This window comes from Lissotriton helveticus, chromosome 9 (assembly GCF_964261635.1).
Source record: "Lissotriton helveticus chromosome 9, aLisHel1.1, whole genome shotgun sequence".
Classification (NCBI taxonomy): domain Eukaryota; kingdom Metazoa; phylum Chordata; class Amphibia; order Caudata; family Salamandridae; genus Lissotriton; species Lissotriton helveticus.
In genome coordinates, this window is record NC_136070.1 from 939661689 (window position 1) to 939680473 (window position 18785).

An 18785-nucleotide genomic window follows, 5' to 3' on the forward strand; every position below is an offset into this window, starting at 1 on the left:
GCATGGGCGCCGAGTTTCGGCGTTGGACGAGGGTACTATACGCCTCGGCCACTGCTAGGGTGCGATTGGGATCAGTGATATCAGCTGCGTACCCGGTTCAGCGAGGTACGCGTCAGGGTTGTTCCCTGTCGCCACTGTTGTTCGCACTGGCGATCGAGCCCTTAGCGATTCGCGCCCGGACGGGAGCGGTATATGGAGGGATCGCTTGCCGGGGTGAACATCATTATATATCACTCTATGCGGATGATCTATTGATGTACCTGGAGGACACTGAAGGGGCGTTGCAGAATGCAGTGGCTCTGCTAGATACATTCGGCGCCGTGTCAGGCCTCAGGGTGAACTGGCGCAAAACCTGTGTTTTCCCACTGAGGGCAAACACGCCCCAGCCGCCACTGCCTGAGGCTGTGGTCTGGGAAGGATCCTGCTTTACTTACCTAGGAGTGAGGATCTACCATAGGGAGGAAGATTTATTGGAGGGCAACGTCGGACGCTGCATTAGAGCGCTGAGGGGCTCGGTGGCTTTTGGGGCCACACTCCCACTGTCGGTGGTCGGCAGAGTGGCGCTACTCAAGATGGTGGCTTTGCCGCGCCTTTTGTATTATTTCAGGACGTTACCAGTGTGGGTTCCGCCCCGGCTCTTTAAGGACCTACGAACCCTTACTATAGGGTTCCTCTGGGGGAACGGGAGGAGAAGGGTGGCGTTGGATACCCTGTATCGGCCGAAATCGGATGGGGGAATGGCAGTGCCGGATTTCGAACTGTATTATTTGGCGGCGCAGCTGCAGATCCTTACGCAACATGTAGCTAGGGAGTTCAGGGGCCCTGACCTGCGCAGGGGAACGGGGATACAGAGGCATGTACTGTCTTATATTGTTCTGCAACCACACCTTGATGCAGGAGGCCTGACGCTCGAGGAAAAGACGTTGAGGTTGTGCTGGAATAGGAGTCAAAAGCGAGCAGGTGTGGGACATCCGTATGCCCCGGAAATACCTCTGGGCATGCTGACAGCTTTGCCTCATGGAGGGGATTGGTCGCTCCTCATGGAATGGGAAGAGATGGGGCTCCACATGGTGGGCGACCTATACGCTGATGGCGAGTTGCTTCCATTCCGAGCGGTGCAGGACCAGTTTGGCATCCCGGCTGGGAGCTTCCTGTTGCATATGGCAGTGACCAAGGCGATTAAAAAACATTGGAGGGTGGGGCTTTCGGAGCCAACGACCACGATGGCGTGCCAATATGTGGTGATGTCGTCAGGGACGATCAAAGCGGTGACGTGCTTGCATTCCCGAATGCTTCATGAAGGCATGACCCCCCTGACGGTGTTGAAAACGAAATGGGAGGAGAGCGTAGGGAAACCCATACCGGACGCTACGTGGGAACAAATCCTGAGGAGGGCGTGGAAGGGTTGTAGGAATGCCCGCTTCCAGCAAATACACTATTTTGTGATACATAGGGCCTATTTAACACCTGGCAAGATACAGAGGCATTTCCACGCGCAGGGGGCAGTGTGCCCGAGGTGCTTCTTAGCGGGGCGGAACTGGATCATATGATGTGGGATTGCCCGAAGCTGGGCTTGTGTTGGACAGAAGTGGGAGAACTATTGACAGGGGTTACAGAAAGACAGCTGACTTTTGATAAGGCTGTCTGCCTGCTTCTGTGGTTCCCGCACACGAAGAAAACGAAGATCACCAGTAAATTCCTGGACCTAGGACATATTTTAGCTCAGAGAGAGATCACCTGGCACTGGAAGTCGTCGGAGGGCCCGTCCAGTAGGCGTTGGGCGACGGAATTGGAAAAATGGGCTAGAAGTGAAAGTATGGTCCGGCTTAGACAGGCGACTCGCACAGCTGAAGAGAAGGGTCTAGACGCAGCAAGGGTTCGGGAAGGCCTAGTGGTGGCTCTGCAGGAGTATCGGTCACGGGAGGCAATCCAGGAAGCAGAGGGCTAATGGGGGACTCCGGATGATGCACGAATGTACGAATGTTGTTTTCTCGGCTCCTGATTGACAAGTTTAAATCCTGAATTTGGCTCACACCGGCGAAAAACCAGGGAGTGGGTGGGGGGGGGGTGATGGCCGACCGCTGCAGGCGGAGTGACATTGACAGCAGAGCGAGTCAAGAGCCAGTGGCAGAATGGTGGGCTCGCAGGCTAGATCCCAGCAGGTGGGGTGGAAGATGTGGGACCGGCTCACTGCTCCTTCTTATGGCCGGGGGGATCGGGGTTTTGTTGGGTAGGTAGGGAAAAAAGCAGATCTTTTAAACAAGCCTACTTTTATTGCTGTCAAATGTGTATTGTTGCTGGGATATTGTCACCTGGTTTCTGTGTGGATTTTTGGATGTCGCCGCCCTACCTTCGGGATGTGGGCTAATTGGCTGTGTACGATAGCGTTTGTGACTGACGACCAGCAATATGTGGAGACTGACAGGATAGTCCAAATGTTTGTATAACTCCTGATTCTGCAATAACAAATTTTTTACAAAAAAATCAGACAAGTCTTATGTACATACGATTTGTTGAAAGAGTGATAGACTATTCGTTAAACCAAAGGACATACCGTAAATGTAAAAAAAGTATGCTACGCCTCCACTATTCCGAACGGGCATTAATAGGTTAGCTCTAGTTCGCGTTGTCCGTTACTGTAGGGTAAAGGAAAAACAAGATGGTATCAATAATCCTAATAATGAAGCTATAATTGGCTAGCAGAGCTGTACATATAAACCGAAACGGTACTGTTTAATTTGTCGCGACGCACCTCCAGGCATATACTTTTCTTTCGGAGGATATTTTCTTGCCAGTTCCTACGTTACTGGCTAGCGAGGATAAACGCGCCAGAACTAGAATGGTGTAGAAGGAATGTATTAGAATTTGCAATTCACTCAATATGGGGCACATAACGAATGGCGCGAAGCGGCAGATACACATACCTGTTCATAAAATACGGATCAACATGTGGAGGCTTGCTAATTCGGTAATCGTATCCGGGTCACGATCGACGACGGAATACACAGGAAACACCCGCGTTAGCATGAACCCGCCTTTAAATAGGTGTATCCTAGTCAATCAGTATCACATGTTTCCGATTCAAGAATCGTAAAGATAAAAGTAGGACTCCCTTTTGTTGGTGATGTGCACTAGGTTTCACTATAAAGTACCCAAATAAATAAATATAGGGACCATACCCGGATAACAAGGCAATCTTATTTAATTCAATAATCTGAAAATATTCAAAAGAATATAAAACAAGACATTTTTTTACTCGAGCAAGTTGCTGAATAAAGTATTTAATAACTATGACACAGATTAATGAACGTTCGCAATAAGGGAGTGTGTGCATTTAGCACACATTTAGTTATAGTATAGCGCGATATGGTAATAAGAGCAGACTATCATGTGATATACATTTATAGTGTGGCATAATATTTAGTTACAAACTACAATTCAGAAGACAATGCCAATTAGGTGCAAAGTCACAGTCGGGCGCTCAAGATCATGTAGCGAATAAACTAAGACTACTACCGAAGCATAGAATGCAGGGGGGGAAGAAAAACTGCATAAATATAATAAGCCAGGTATCCCATGGTGGCTCCATTTAAATAATGGCGTTTTCCCAGGGGATTTCACTGTTCAGGCCTGAGCGGAAGGTGTCCATGGAAAATATCCAGAACACCTCCCGATTTTTGCGGATTCTCTCTCCACCTTTGCTATCTGGTACATTGACCTTTTCTAGAATGCACCACTTAAAGTCATCAGGGCCGTGTCCGAATTCCCAAAAATGTTTCACCATTGGTGCCAAAATTTCGCCAGTTCTAATTGCAGAGCGGTGCTCGGTTAAACGTACCTGAATGGGTCGTGCAGTCTCTCCCACATACCCCAGGGAACAGGGGCATAAAAGGAAGTATACTACATTGGCAGTTTTGCAGTTCCACATGTTGTTAGCCATAGCTGTATAGCCATTATGAGTGAATGATTCTCCTTCTATAATGTGAGGGCAAGATTTACAGTTGGAACACTTGAATGTACCTTTCAAGACCTGATTTGTGTGTATCGACCTCTGGACTAGACAGTCAGAGTTGGACTGGCCCTGAAATCTGGAACGCACTATATGATCTTTTATATTCTTATTTCGCTTATGAGCGAACAAGGGCTTCTCCAGTTTGAAATTTCCAGTACTGTTACTGTTCAAGATGTGCCACGAAGAATTAATCACTTGTTTGACTTTAGCATCTAAGGTTGAATGCCTTGTTATACAGACCAGTTGTTTCAGATCTTTCTCAGGTTTGGATTTTAGCAAATGGTCTCGTCGTAATAGCGAGCCCTTTTATAGGATTCCCTGACAAGCCTATGAGGGTAACCCCTTTCAAGGAATTTCCGTTTCATTTCTATTGCTTGTCTATCGAAATCTTTAAGGTTAGTACAATTTCTTCCAACCCGTAAGAACTGGGAAAAGGGTATGCTCTGTCTTTGGCTGTGAGGGTGGAAGCTTTGGAAATGTAATAATGTATTCCTAGCTGTAGGCTTGACGTATAAGTCCACCTTCAGCTTGCCATCATCAGCGACTATCGTAATACCCAGAAATTCAATCTTGTTGGGACTGATGTGAGAGGTGAACTTAAGGTTCAGATCACCAGCGTTCAACCAAGCCATAAACTCCATTAGAGTCTCCCTCCCATCGGTCCAGACAAAGAAAATATCATCGATATATCTGGACCAATGGGAGACAGACACCTAAAAGGGAGCAATATCGTTATAGATAAACTTGGCCTCAAATGCGGCCATATAGATATTTGCGACCGAGGGAGCCACCGAGGCTCCCATGCTTACCCCCCTAATCTGGCGGTAAAGACGTGGTCCGAATTCAAAGATATTCTCCGTCAGGACAATTTTTAGACATGCCAGCAAAAAAGTTTTAGGGCACGATATCCTATATAAGTCAATGAACCAATCTACAGTTTGCATAGCTTCTATCAGGGGGATATTACTATACAAGGATTCAACATCGAGAGTCACAAGGAGATCTCGTGCTGGATTAAAAGAAATACCTTCAACTTTCCCAATCATCGCTCCTGTATCTTTTACATATGAAGGTATATTGGGGATATGCGGGCATAAGTATGAATCAACAAATTTGGATAGAGGTTCAGTCGGCGTGCCTATGGTTGAAACAATCGGCCTGTATGGAGGGTTTACTTGATCTTTATGCATTTTCGGGAGACCGTATATGCATGCAGTTTTCCCTGCATTGAAGTTCAAATAGTCAAATTCCTTTCTAGAGATGTGCCCCTGATGTAGTGCTTGAGTGGTCAAATGATTAATTTCCTTGTTTATTCTATTTAGAGGATTCGAGGTGATGCCAACATAAAACATAGGATCGTCCAGCATTCTTAACATATTTCGTTCGAAGGCATCGGAATCGATAACAACAATTCCGCCCCCTTTGTCACTGCTCTTGATTATTATAGATTTATTGGATGCTAAAGATTTCAAGGCATCATGTTCATGTTTATTGATGCTATATATAGGCTTGGGAATGAACTGAATAGACTGTTCTAATTTCTTCAAAACCACCAGTTCAAACGTAGCTACTTCTGTGCCAAGTTGATCAAGGGTGGGGCTGAATGTTGATGGTAGGCACAAGCAGTTAGATTCACAAGCTGTACTATCCGAGCCCTCTGTTTGAAAATACTTTTTAAGACGGATCTTACGAAAAAAGGAGATTATATCACTATGTAGTTCGAAAATGTTGGCACCACAGTGAGGAACAAAGGACAGACCTTTAGAAAGGAGACTAATACTAGGATCATTTAATACGGATTTCGATAAGTTAAAAATGGGAATCACATTCCCGCCTTCCAATACTGGCGATTCCTGGTTTCCCTGACGAAATGAGGCTCTTCCTGCTGGTAGTGATGTTGAGGCTCCTGTTGATAATGGTGTTGGGGCTTGTAGCCTCCTCTGTTCTGTGGTTGAAATCTTACTCGGGGGCGACCGCGATTCGCCCCGCGGTTGCCTAAAAAAGGCTGGGGTTGATTTCGCTTTGACTGAGCTGAATTGTAATTGCCTTCAAGCTCATAAAGGGCATCATCACTCTCACCTCCTGATTCTGAGGTCTCGGAAAAAGTATTTACTCTTTGTTGTTGATTTTTATTGGTATCTGTATAGTGGTTCTGTTTATAGAAGTCTGCTCTCAGATATGGATAGGCAGCTTCTATAGAGTAGAACCGCTTGTCCTTATTAAGCTTATCGTTTTTACGTTTCTCTAAATAGTTGGCAAATGACTCTAGTTCTTTGTTGGCCTCTTCTAATTTTTTCATAGCCTCGTCTGCACTACCTGCTTGTTTGATTAGTTCTTCTAAAGTCTCAATCTCAGTTTTGATGTCAACTGCCAATTCCTTGACAGTTTCAACTATCAGGATCATAAGGTCTCACGAGCAACGGCTCGCAATCATGCTCCACTTCTCTAGAAATGCATGATGATGGACGAAGAGGCCTGGGATATTACGGACACGGAGCCCCATGGGGATAATGCCTGATCTAAGATAGGCCAACATCAACTCCCCATGAGCCTCCATTCTTCGTAGTTTCTTCTTAAGTTCAATTAGTTTTTTTAGATCATTTTGCCCCCTTGTGGTGTCGTTTGAGGCGGTACCAAATGAACTTGAAGTACCTACCAATAAGGCAAACTCTTCGTCTGTGAAACCAAAGGTTTTGAGTTGGGCCATATTCAGCTAAGCTGGAGAAAGGAAGAACAAGCGATAGATACACAAAGAGAGATGGATGAATGAAAGAAACCAGAGATTAGTGATTCACGGGTAATATTGATTCAATGAGCACAGAAATCACTATTTTTTTGGAAAAGAAACCCATATGATGTAGAAAAGAAAAACCCTACACAGACAAGCTGTGGGTAAAATACTTGTAGCAAACAAGGGTTCCCTGTAATGAGGATAGTAATCACCCCTAGGTCAGGGAAAAAGCACTGTGTAGGTATCAACCCAGGCGGTAACAAACAAGACTTGCCCACATAATAGTGATAGGACACCACAACCCACTTCCGTAGCAAAGACAGTTTATTTTAATTAAACAAAATTCATAAAATTCTACAATGGCAATTATTCATTTTAAAATAAAAAGCATGTACAGACATGCAAACATATAAACAATAAAATCAAATACAATGGAAACAATAATACACAACAATCACAATTTCATAAAAACATAGTATCAGTTCCTGAGTCGATTAAGAAATATGTTGTCGACGCGCGTTTCGGCGACCAGCGCCTTCTTCAAGACAAACAAACTCTCAGGTTCCTAGATATAAAGACATAATTACTGATCCAGAAGTGCATTAATTTATCTCATGAAAGGAGACAACAACTCATATTGTCAATAAGTACAATAATTAAAACAAACACCATAATATAACATCATATATTGACTGTCAAAATAGTACCAACGTAAGTGGGTGAAGGGTTTATGCGGCCCTAAATTAAAAGCAAGTTGTACCCAAAAATGGAAAAAGAATAATAAATACAGACTTCGGTGCTCATTTGAACGAGATATCACGTGGTATAAGTGTCAAAATGGGACATTAATACTAGGCTGAAAGCAGACATTATGATAGTGATCAGGTCGAAAAAGGATGCAAGTAGGTGTATTATAGATAGAGAGAGTACAGGGAGAGTGCAATAGTCACTATTCATTTGTCTCTCACAATATTCTAGCTGATAATTTCTACTCAATTATATGTGTTGATGTATATCTAACACAAATTCATGTTCATAATCTTAATCGTTTCTTAATAAGCTATACTACCTGCTACATACATTGTATTAATCTGATCAACTACCTATAGGTTCGAATGATAACAGACAAGTACAGAAATACTTACTTGCAAAACTAGTACATGCACACAGTTTGTATTGTTGGCACGACTTCTCACATAAAGGAAAATGCTCTAAAAAATGAAAGGACGCTATTAGTTTAAAGAAACGCAATGTGTTAACGTAGAGAGCGACAATTTATTCGCTGCAATAGTAGGGGAGAGAACAGTGTCTCCTAGTTTGTTTCTTAAGCTACTATGTTTAACAAACTCATCTAATGAGACTTACAATACCCTGCGCTTCCTGCAGTGTCGTAAGAGAGTGCATAGCTACTAAAAAGCATGTTTAAACGAACAAGAATTGGCAGACTTACACGGCGTTTTCGGTTGATGCGTGTTGATAATTCAGCATTAATGGTTTATAAATGCAACCAGGATATTCTTCATAGATTTTAAGATCTCTAATGGGCAAAAGTGAACAATGACGGGATTAGGGTTGAAAACTACAATTATGATTTCAATTCTAATAGACAGTATTGCTGGAGAGGAATTCCCTACCTTAACAGAGAATGTTCGCGTGTTAAACTTCACTAGCGACGAATGTAAAGTCGATAAAGACACACTCTCCTGATTAAATTTTTTTAAAAAAAGAGGAATTACTGTGGATATAGAACAAAAGCCCATATCAGACAAGTCTTATGTACATACGATTTGTTGAAAGAGTGATAGACTATTCGTTAAACCAAAGGACATACCGTAAATGTACAAAAAGTATGCTACGCCTCCACTATTCCGAACCGGTATTAATAGGTTAGCTCTAGTTCGCGTTGTCCGTTACTGTAGGGTAAAGGACAAACAAGATGGTATCAATAATCCTAATAATGAAGCTATAATTGGCTAGCAGAGCTGTACATATAAGCCGAAACGGTACTGTTTAATTTGTTGCGACGTACCTCCAGGCATATACTTTTCTTTCGGAGGATATTTTCTTGCCAGTTCCTACGTTACTGGCTAGCGAGGATAAACGCGCCAGAACTAAAATGGTGTAGAAGGAATGTATTAGAATTTGCAATTCACTCAATATGGGGCACATAACGAATGGCGCGAAGCGGCAGATACACATACCTGTTCATAAAATACGGATCAACATGTGGAGGCTTGCTAATTCGGTAATCGTATCCGGGTCACGATCGACGACGGAATACACAGGAAACACCCGCGTTAGCGTGAACCCGCCTTTAAATAGGTGTATCCTAGTCAATCAGTATCACATGTTTCTGATTCAAGAATCGTAAAGATAAAAGTAGGACTCCCTTTTGTTGGTGATGTGCGCTAGGTTTCACTATAAAGTACCCAAATAAATAAATATAGGGACCATACCCGGATAACAAGGCAATCTTATTTAATTCAATAATCTGAAAATATTCAAAAGAATATAAAACAAGACATTTTTTTACTCGAGCAAGTTGCTGAATAAAGTATTTAATAATTATGACACAGATTAATGAACGTTCGCAATAAGGGAGTGTGTGCATTTAGCACACATTTAGTTATAGTATAGCGCGATATGGTAATAAGAGCAGACTATCATGTGATATACATTTATAGTGTGGCATAATATTAAGTTACAAACTACAATTCAGAAGACAATGCCAATTAGGTGCAAAGTCACAGTCGGGCGCTCAAGATCATGTAGCGAATAAACTAAGACTACTACCGAAGCATAGAATGCAGGGGGGGAAGAAAAACTGCATAAATATATTAAGCCAGGTATCCCATGGTGGCTCCATTTAAATAATGGCGTTTTCCCAGGGGATTTCACTGTTCAGGCCTGAGCGGAAGGTGTCCATGGAAAATATCCAGAACACTTCCCGTTTTTTGCGGATCCTCTCTCCACCTTTGCTATCTGGTACATTGACCTTTTCTAGAATGCGCCACTTAAAGTCATCAGGGTCGTGTCCGAATTCCAGAAAATGTTTCACCATTGGTGCCAAAATTTTGCCAGTTCTAATTGCAGAGCGGTGCTCAGTTAAACGTACCTGAATGGGTCGTGCAGTCTCTCCCACATACCCCAGAGAACAGGGGAATAAAAGGAAGTATACTGCATTGGCAGTTTTGAAGTTCCACATGTTGTTAGCCATAGCTGTATAGCCATTATGAGTGAACGATTCTCCTTCTATAATGTGAGGACAAGATTTACAGTTGGAACACTTGAATGTGTTAAGCCTGCACATGCCTTTTATGACCAGAGCGTAGATGAATGCCATTCAAATGTAACAGGAAAGTTTAAATGGTTCGCTATCAATATGTCGGTTTTCGGTTCAGACTACCTCTAGGCATATTTAAAATAACCTGAACAGTTTAGCAGCCATTAACCATTCTACAATTCCCTATCGAGGCAGCGTAAAACATGTCGCACTCAGGGTGTGCATTTTGTGCTCCTTTCTTTTTTCTTTTTTCTTTTTGCTATTTTCTGCTTTTTTGTGCCCTTTTGTGTTATTTGTACCCTTCTTTGAGCTTTTAAACTACTAGTCTGTACTCGCTTTGAGCTCTTGTTTGGCTCTTTGTGCTCCATGGGTTGCACGTGGTCTTTAAAGACCCGTGAAAAGCTCGGGCGTGCCGGAGAATAGACTCCAGGCACTGCCCAGCCGAGCCCCCAGCAGCCCCGAGCTGCAGAAGCTGCTCGGACTGAGACACTCGAAGACTAATGGGCCTGGAAGGAACAATGGAAGCTTAAGTGGTGGGGTGGAGTGCGCGCCCCCCCCCCCGCCCCCGAGGGGATGCTGCGCCCCCCCAGGGGGGCGCGCCCCACAGTTTGAAGATCTATGCTCTAGGGATTGGAAGGGGTGCTGCATGAAGGAGGGTGCATGTTTAAATCCTGTGAAGAATATATGTGCAGTCTTTCTTTTCACTTCACCATTTTCCATAAGCCGCCTCTTTATGTATTCTTACAGTATGTACTTGCTAACTGTGAATGATGTCCAGTGTCTCCATGTATGCTTGCGGTTGCACACTGCTGTGGGCTGTAATTAATGTTAGCTCCTTAGGAAAAGAGCGTTCCCTAAAGGTCTGTGGCTCTGCCCGTAATGGGAAATGACTGTGAGTCATTTCGGCCGAACAGCACTTAAAGTTCGGAAGTTGGAAAGCATTCCATTCATCCATTCATTCTTAGCCTATTCTTTTAATATTGAAGCTGTACATCCATCAGCATTGGCTGTCAGAGAGGACAAGGCTACCCAGCATCTGTCAATCCAGAGCTCAACGCCAATGGACAGGAGCCGCTGCAAGCACTTAGGTCTGATGCACTTCCATTGAGATGAGTTTGCAGGTGACATACTTTGTGTGAAACACAACATGTGGGTGGTCCCAGGGACCAAAAGGCTTGAGACTACTACAAGTTGTAAGTTGTTATTTAAGTTTGTATCATTCAGAATAATTACACCCAAGGTAAGTTAATTTATTTTCTTTCCACAGCTCTCCGTCTGGAAGAAGCTAGAGAAAGTGAAGGAAGATATTCGGAGACTGGAAGAGGAGAAAGTCAAAGTCGCAATGCAGGTCAAATCCCTTGTGGTGAGTACCAAAGAAACCGAGATGAAGACTTCTTGAGGGGAGCTAGTGGCTACACCCGGGATTTTTTATAAACTTGTAAAGATATCCTCACACTCATGCACATTTTGCAGTGCACAGGTCTGTTTTCCAAGCCAGAAATATATTCACACTTTTTTGCTCTTTCTAATAACCATAGCTATCAGTTGCCTTCAATCCCAAATATATAAACCCGATCCTACACACTCTCAGACATACATATATTCTGACTTCTGCATACCCTCATTAACACAGCTATACTTATATACCATGCCAAACATTGTTAATTCTGCAAATATACACTTGTGAACATGTTTAAGGTGATGAATACACACAGGGGCCGATTGCAATGTCGTGCAGAAACTTTCCTCACGACTCCTTGCTGGATTCGGTTCCGACCGACTCGTGATCGGTGGATCCGCACGACTGATTACGATACTTCTGAAAAACGTTTGGAAGGACTCCCATTGACTTCTATGGGAGCCTGTGTTCTGACCGACAACACAGACTCCTATAGGGAAAAGGGGTGTTAGTGGAAAACCTTGCACCTTGTTGAAGGCACCCCATGGTGCCTGTCACACAGTGCATTATCTTACAGGGGGGACCCTTGGGTACTCCCACGGGTCCAACCCAGATGCCTCAAGATGAAGTGGGGCCTGCTAGGGGCCCCCAAAGTCAGTTTCCGACAGTCTTTTTGTGTTGGACAGTCCGTCTCGGAATGGCTGTCAGAATCCGAAATCTTAATCAGTCGGTCGGAAATGCTGTCCATAGAGCTGTACGAATCAGCTCCGACCGACTCGGATTCTCCGAGTGCCGGTCGGAACCGATTTGGAATGATGGAACGGTTTCCCTTTTAACCGTGAGCATTGTAATCGGTCGGTCGAAATTGTTTCTGACCGAGTCGGACGGATGGGTTCCAACATGGTCTAGGGGAATCTGACTGTCGGTCGTAGGCTTTCCGCACGACATTGTAATTGGCCCCACAGTCTTTTTCCCACCTTTCCACCTATGTACACATACTCCGGAGCGTCTTAAAACATCTCAAAATGCTATTACATACATTTGAACCCTTATCTACAAGCATACAAGGTGCACACATTCCAATCCACATTTTACCCCAGTATTGGAGCTTCTGTACATCGGCAAGTTTACTGGAATAATGTTTTAGCGTTAGTAGTCATGCGACTGAAACCTTCTTAACAATACAAAATGGTTCTAGATATTATTGTGAATTTTAAGTCAAAATATTTGTCAAGAATGAAAAATGGTGCTTTCGAAATGTGATCCTAATTTCACATTGAAAAATAGAAAACACAAAGGATCTGGAAATCAAAAACACTAAAAATACAGAATAAAAGTATTTAAACAAAATACCCACCAATTCCTCTCTTTGCACTCCCTACCCTTTCATAACATCCTCATGGCTGTTTTTCTAGCATGCTTTAAATGGGCGGGGCAATTTCTCCAATTTACATTAATTGCTCTTCTTTGCCAATGCTTATTGCAGAAACAAACTTTATCAGTTACATTTCTGCATAGACCTTTTGAAAACCAAAGTAAGAGATTGGACTGAATTCCTCTTTGAAAAATCCACGAGGGATTCCTGCCTTAATCTTAGTTAGGCACTTCAAAGGATGTTCCTCTAGCCAAGTATTTTGGGTTGCGTAAATATTCCCCTGTTATGTAAAGTGTCCAAATAGTTTCACGAATTAGAAACTTGGAATTCACAATAGCTGTTGGTATTTACTGTGATTTCGAAACAGAGACCCGGGGTGTTCCAGGCAGATTCCTGGTCAGTTCTGTTAAGGCTTTCCTTTGCTGCGCGCTGCGCTGTGGCATTTAGGCGCTGTGTAATATTTTAAAATACCCCGTTTTTGTCTTTTAATTTAAAATCATTTGATACATTTCCCCTGCTTTTAAATTACTGTTCACTTACTTGCACCATAATAGTGCCCTTCACCGCGGCTTCAGCGGGTCCTTCTTAGCGCGCTTCGCGCTTTCTGGGAACATCGGCGCCATCTTGGGGGTAGGTAGGGGACGCTGATAGGACACCATTTCAGGTAGCGCTCTAGCAGTAAGGCTGACTGGCTAGAGGCATTTAGATGAAACATATTTAAGGGGCAGTGGAAGGTGGGTCTGCCTGTTAAGGCTTTCCTTTGCTGCGCGCTGCGCTGTGGCATTTAGGCGCTGTGTAATATTTTAAAATACCCCGTTTTTGTCTTTTAATTTAAAATCATTTGATACATTTCCCCTGCTTTTAATTTACTGTTCACTTACTTGCACCATAATAGTGCCCTTCACCGCGGCTTCAGCGGGTCCTTCTTAGCGCGCTTCGCGCTTTCTGGGAAAATCGGCGCCATCTTGGGGGTAGGTAGGGGACGCTGATAGGACACCATTTCAGGTAGCGCTCTAGCAGTCAGGCTGACTGGCTAGAGGCATTTAGATGAAACGTATTTAAGGGGCAGTGGAAGGTGGGTCTGCCTGTTAAGGCTTTCCTTTGCTGCGCGCTGCGCTGTGGCATTTAGGCGCTGTGTAATATTTTAATATACCCCGTTTTTGTCTTTTAATTTAAAATCATTTGATACATTTCCCCTGCTTTTAAATTACTGTTCACTTACTTGCACCATAATAGTGCCCTTCACCGCGGCTTCAGCGGGTCCTTCTTAGCGTGCTTCGCGCTTTCTGGTAAAATCGGCGCCATCTTGGGGGTAGGTAGGGGACGCTGATAGGACGCCATTTCAGGTAGCGCTCTAGCAGTCAGGCTGACTGGCTAGAGCCCCATATAGGCCCAATATGAAGCCGTGCAGCGTGTGCGCGCGACGTGTGTGCCGCAGTAACGCCGGAGTCACGCCAGAGTCCAGCCCGTCTGCGACCGTCCGTGCTAAGGACAGGCTGGATGGCTGGGTGATAGGGCATATCGAAGGTGAGTATACAGGGATCAGGTACTCCTGGCAGGATTTGATCACTCTCAGGCCTTCTCAGCTGCCATGCCACCATAGGAATGCCCCGGAGACGCTCCAGACTTTCCCCGGCTACCGTTGCTTTCGGACTACACCCAGGGTGCTTGCTCTGTTTATGGACGCCACATTGGCAGGTCCGACTGTTAAATTGGGTAGCTGCCTGAGGAGCGAAAAGGGGTTTCTCGTAAATGCGAGGTAATTGATTAAGAATAATCTCGCATTTAAGGACTTCGTACTGGCCAGAAAACCTTCCTGGGTCTTCATTACTGAAACTTGGGCCAAGGACTCCTCGGGACCCGATCTGGTGGAGGCGGTTCCAGAAGGCTATACGTTGGTGAGGGAGGACAGAGTGGGCCGCATAGGGGGGGGGGGCTGGGTATCCTTTATAGAGACTGTTTTTCCTGCCATATTACCCCACTATCAGAACCTCAAGACTCCTTCCAGGCCCTTCAGTTCTCGATTAACGGATCATATGTAGTTCCGTTTACGGGTTTCCTCATCTATAGACCTCCGGGGACCAGAGCAGATTTTGGCCATCATATGCTCAACATTCTAGAGCCACACTTTGGCAGTGAGCACCTTACTGTTCTGGAGGACCTGAATTTTCATTTGGAAAATTTGGAATCAAATGAAACCCTATCCCTATTGGATATTTTCTCTGGCTGCGGGATGCAACAGCTAGTCAAGGGGCCCACTCATAAGGCGGGCCATACGTTGGATGGGGTCTTCTCGAACGATGCCCGGTTGACCATTGAGACTCCCATACCTCTCTCTTGGTCGGACCATTACGCTGTCCCTTTAGAATTAATGATTGCCACTGTTAATAGCAAGGGGAACGAGCCAAGGAAAATGGAATTGAGGCGTAACATCAAAAGTATAACTAATGACGCGCTCGCCCCTAGATTAGGCTGTTTGGCGATCATCCCAGAGGAGGATGTAGGTTCGGCAGTACTGAGGATGGATAGTGCCATCAAAACAGCTATTGATTATCTTGCACCAGCTTCTTTGCGCTACTCCGCTAGGAAAAGTCCATCGGCACCATGGTTTTGGGAACCGTTAAGACTTCTTAGGCAGGGAGTACGGAGACAGGAACGTCTCTGGAGGACTAGCTGGGATATACGTGATAGGGATAGTCATAGAATCCTCCTGAGGAATTATAAAGCGGAGGTGATAAGGATTAAGCAGGAGTATTTTACGACTCTTACCACCTCACTTTCCTCGCCGAAAGAGCTGTTCAAGATCGTAGACACGGTTACATCACTGAAGGTGCCAGATCCCGTCGTCAGCTCACAGCAGCTCTGCAATGATGTTGCACAATTTTTTCAATCTAAAATTGTGGACATATACTCAGCGTTAGAGCTACAGAGGTCGTCACTATCTACCTCTCCGTGTCTACCGATACCACCGCTAACACCATCCGAGGAGGTGTCCTCAGGGTGTCTGTCCACTTTCCCACCCCTTTCCCTCCAGGAACTTGAAGTCCTTTTGATCAAGACGAGGTCTGGGTCTCCCTTAGACCCTTGCCCCCTGAAACTCCTTAAACAATGTAAGGAGACTCTTCTGCCTCTGCTATTAGAGATCATGAACAGGGCAATGAGGGATGGGACTTTCCCCCTACAATGGAAAAGAGCGGTGGTTAAGCCACTTCTAAAAAAGCCCACATTAGACCCGGGGGTTCTCAAAAACTTTCGCCCCATTTCGCTGCTCCCAGCCCCTGCGAAGATGCTGGAAACACATCTTAACCAGCATCTTGCAGCCTTTCTGGAAACCTCTGGCCTTTTGGATCACTCGCAGCATGGATTTCGGAGAGGGCATAGTACGGAGTCGGCCCTTACCATTGTGCTTGACAACATCCGCACTAGAGTTGATAAGAGCCAGACTACCCTCATTATCCTGTTAGATCTTACGGCTGCGTTTGATACTCTGTCTACCTCGGTGTTAACATCTCGACTGAGGGAGATAGGGGTTGAGGGGCCCGCACTCAGTTTGCTGGCCTCTTTCCTAGGCCAGAGGGAACAGAGAGTTAAGCTGGGGGAGTTCCTATCTCCATCCCTTCCTGTGCAGTGTGGGGTCCCCCAGGGGTCGGCATTAAGTCCGACCCTTTTTAACATCTATGTGACCCCACTTGCCAGGCTTATTAGATCATATGGGATGGAGGTAATCTCCTATGCCGATGACACACACAGATATTGATGTCTCTCGCCCAACCTGTCATCTCTGCTGCCTCCAATTTTAGACACTGTATGGAGGCAGTTGCTCGATGGATGATTTGCAATTCATTGAAGCTCAATGGCGAGAAGACAGAAATTCTGGTGTTTGGAGGAAAGGAGGACATTTGGTCGGCGGAATGGTGGCCTACATCCCTGGGTGTGTGTCCGACTCCCACTGCCCTGGCCAGGAACTTAGGAGTCATGATTGACCCTACCCTGGGGATGGGTCAGCAAGTCAACAGACTATCTCCACATGCTGGGGCATAATAAACATCCTGCGGAAGATTAAACACTATCTGTCACCACAAGCTAGAAAGCAAACGGTAATAGCACTAATAGGCTCAAGACTCGACTATTGTAATGCCTTATATCTAGGCATAAACAAGGGTCTGTTAATACGACTTCAAATGGTGCAGAACGCTGCCGCCAAGTTTGTATTGGATCTTCCTAAGCGGGCTTCAGCCTCTGCTGCTAGAAAGACACTGCACTGGCTTCCGATTGAGGCCAGGATCTCCTTCAAGTCCCTGTGTTTGATCTATGGGGCTTTGGCTACAAACAGATCTGGAGGCCTAGGGGACCTGTTGGTTCCTTATTCCCCTTCCAGAACTCTGCGCTCCGCCAATAAATCCCTACTACCAGTCCCCCGAGTGCGTAGAGCCAAGTGGGGTGGCAGAGCCTTTTCGAGTTTAGCTCCAAAGCTGTGGAACATCCTGCCGGCTGAAATTAAATCCTCACCCTCAATGCAAGTTTTTAGGAGGGCCCTTAAGACGTGGCTATTTGCCAAAGCCTACCCTTAGCTCTGGACTTGCCTTTTATGATTCCTTTTTGGTTAGGCGCCTTGATGCCTTCGGGCTTAGTAGCGCATTTATAAATTTCATTTCATTCATTCATTCATGAGAGGGAGTGCATCACCTAAGACCGTTCTGCACCTGTGCATATCTCTTTCCTGAGGTCCACTCTGCCCCTCATGTTTTTCCCCTGATTGGAGACTCATGACCTAGACTATATATTGGAACCACCTGGTAGGTAATCACTCGCCGACTTTTGACTCCGGAATTGATCACCCAATAGGAGACTTACTTGCTGGATTGCCTGTTTCCAGTTAATCGAGCTTATTGGTGAGCTCTCATTCGGCAAGTCAGTGCACCACACTTCCTTGCTGAAATGTCTAGAAGTGGTGACCCTGATCTTTGGTCCTAATCTGACCAGTAGTTTTAGCCTACTTTGTCCTTATGCCTTCCATTAAATCGTCAAGAAATATGTTGTTTCCAGAGACAATAGCTTGCAGCTGACAAAACGTCTGCCAACATCCAGACAAAATGCCTGAAGTCATATTTAATACCATCATGAGAGAAATTCGGCCTTTGACACCAAGATGGGCACTTTTGACTCTGCTATCTGAGATCTCCTCAGAAGTCAAGTCCATGATAGTAGACTTTGCATCACTTCACAGGTGCTTAGACCCCATGGACAGAAGACTGGATGGAATGGTAAAGCAACTGAATTCCCAGCCGGACTGGCAGGCAAACCTTTTGACTTCTTAGGCTTAAGATCACAGATACGGAGGACCAGTCTAGGAGGGACAACATCCACCTGTAAGGCATTCGTTAAAGAGGTTGAGAAGGGGAATGCAATTGTATTCTTCAGAGACTTTCTCCCATACCTTCTGGATCTACAATTCACATTGCCTCTCTATTTTTAGCGAGCACACAAACTCTGATCTTTTGACTGGCGCAAATCGAACATCTTGAGGAATTTTGATGCCTGCCTTTTGCGTCACAAGCAGATGTTTGCTATTCTACAAACGGTTAAGAAGCACAAAGATCCCATCTCATAGGACAGACCTAAAGTCTACGTTCTTGTGGACTACTCCCATGTAACAGCCGGGACATCAAAAAAGTTCTTAGCACTATAGCCGCACTGCAACGAGGGTGCCCAAGAGGGCAACCAGGGATATTTATGGATGCCCAGAAATTAGTGGACCACTCTTTAGTGGCCCCTTAGATAATTCTATCCTGTATGTTTTTAGGTCTCGGCCTGATGTAGGCAGCGCATGCGCTGTCTCGTCATACAAGGCTTCTTGGAATCAATACGATTCCAGAAGCCTCCTCCCAGCTCCGCCTTAAGTTTTGATTTGTGCGCGTCCTTTTGCGTCTCAAATTATGCCAAAAGGCAGTGCAATGATTGCACTGAAGGCATGCCACTCGCTGA

At 45.0% G+C, this 18785-nt stretch overlaps 1 protein-coding gene across 2 annotated transcripts in view; it reads left to right on the top strand.

The window, feature by feature from the left end:
- The window catches only part of SARS2 (seryl-tRNA synthetase 2, mitochondrial), a 197457-nt gene that overhangs the window by 16975 nt on the left and 161697 nt on the right, over window positions 1–18785 (top strand). Inside the window, exon 2 of one of the 2 annotated variants that reach the window (XM_078662238.1) lies at window positions 11294–11389. The exons of the other annotated variant lie outside the window; for it this stretch is intronic. Coding sequence (XP_078518364.1) covers window positions 11294–11389 — 96 coding nt within the window. The remainder of the gene's footprint in view (window positions 1–11293; window positions 11390–18785) is intronic. 2 annotated transcript variants of the gene reach the window in all.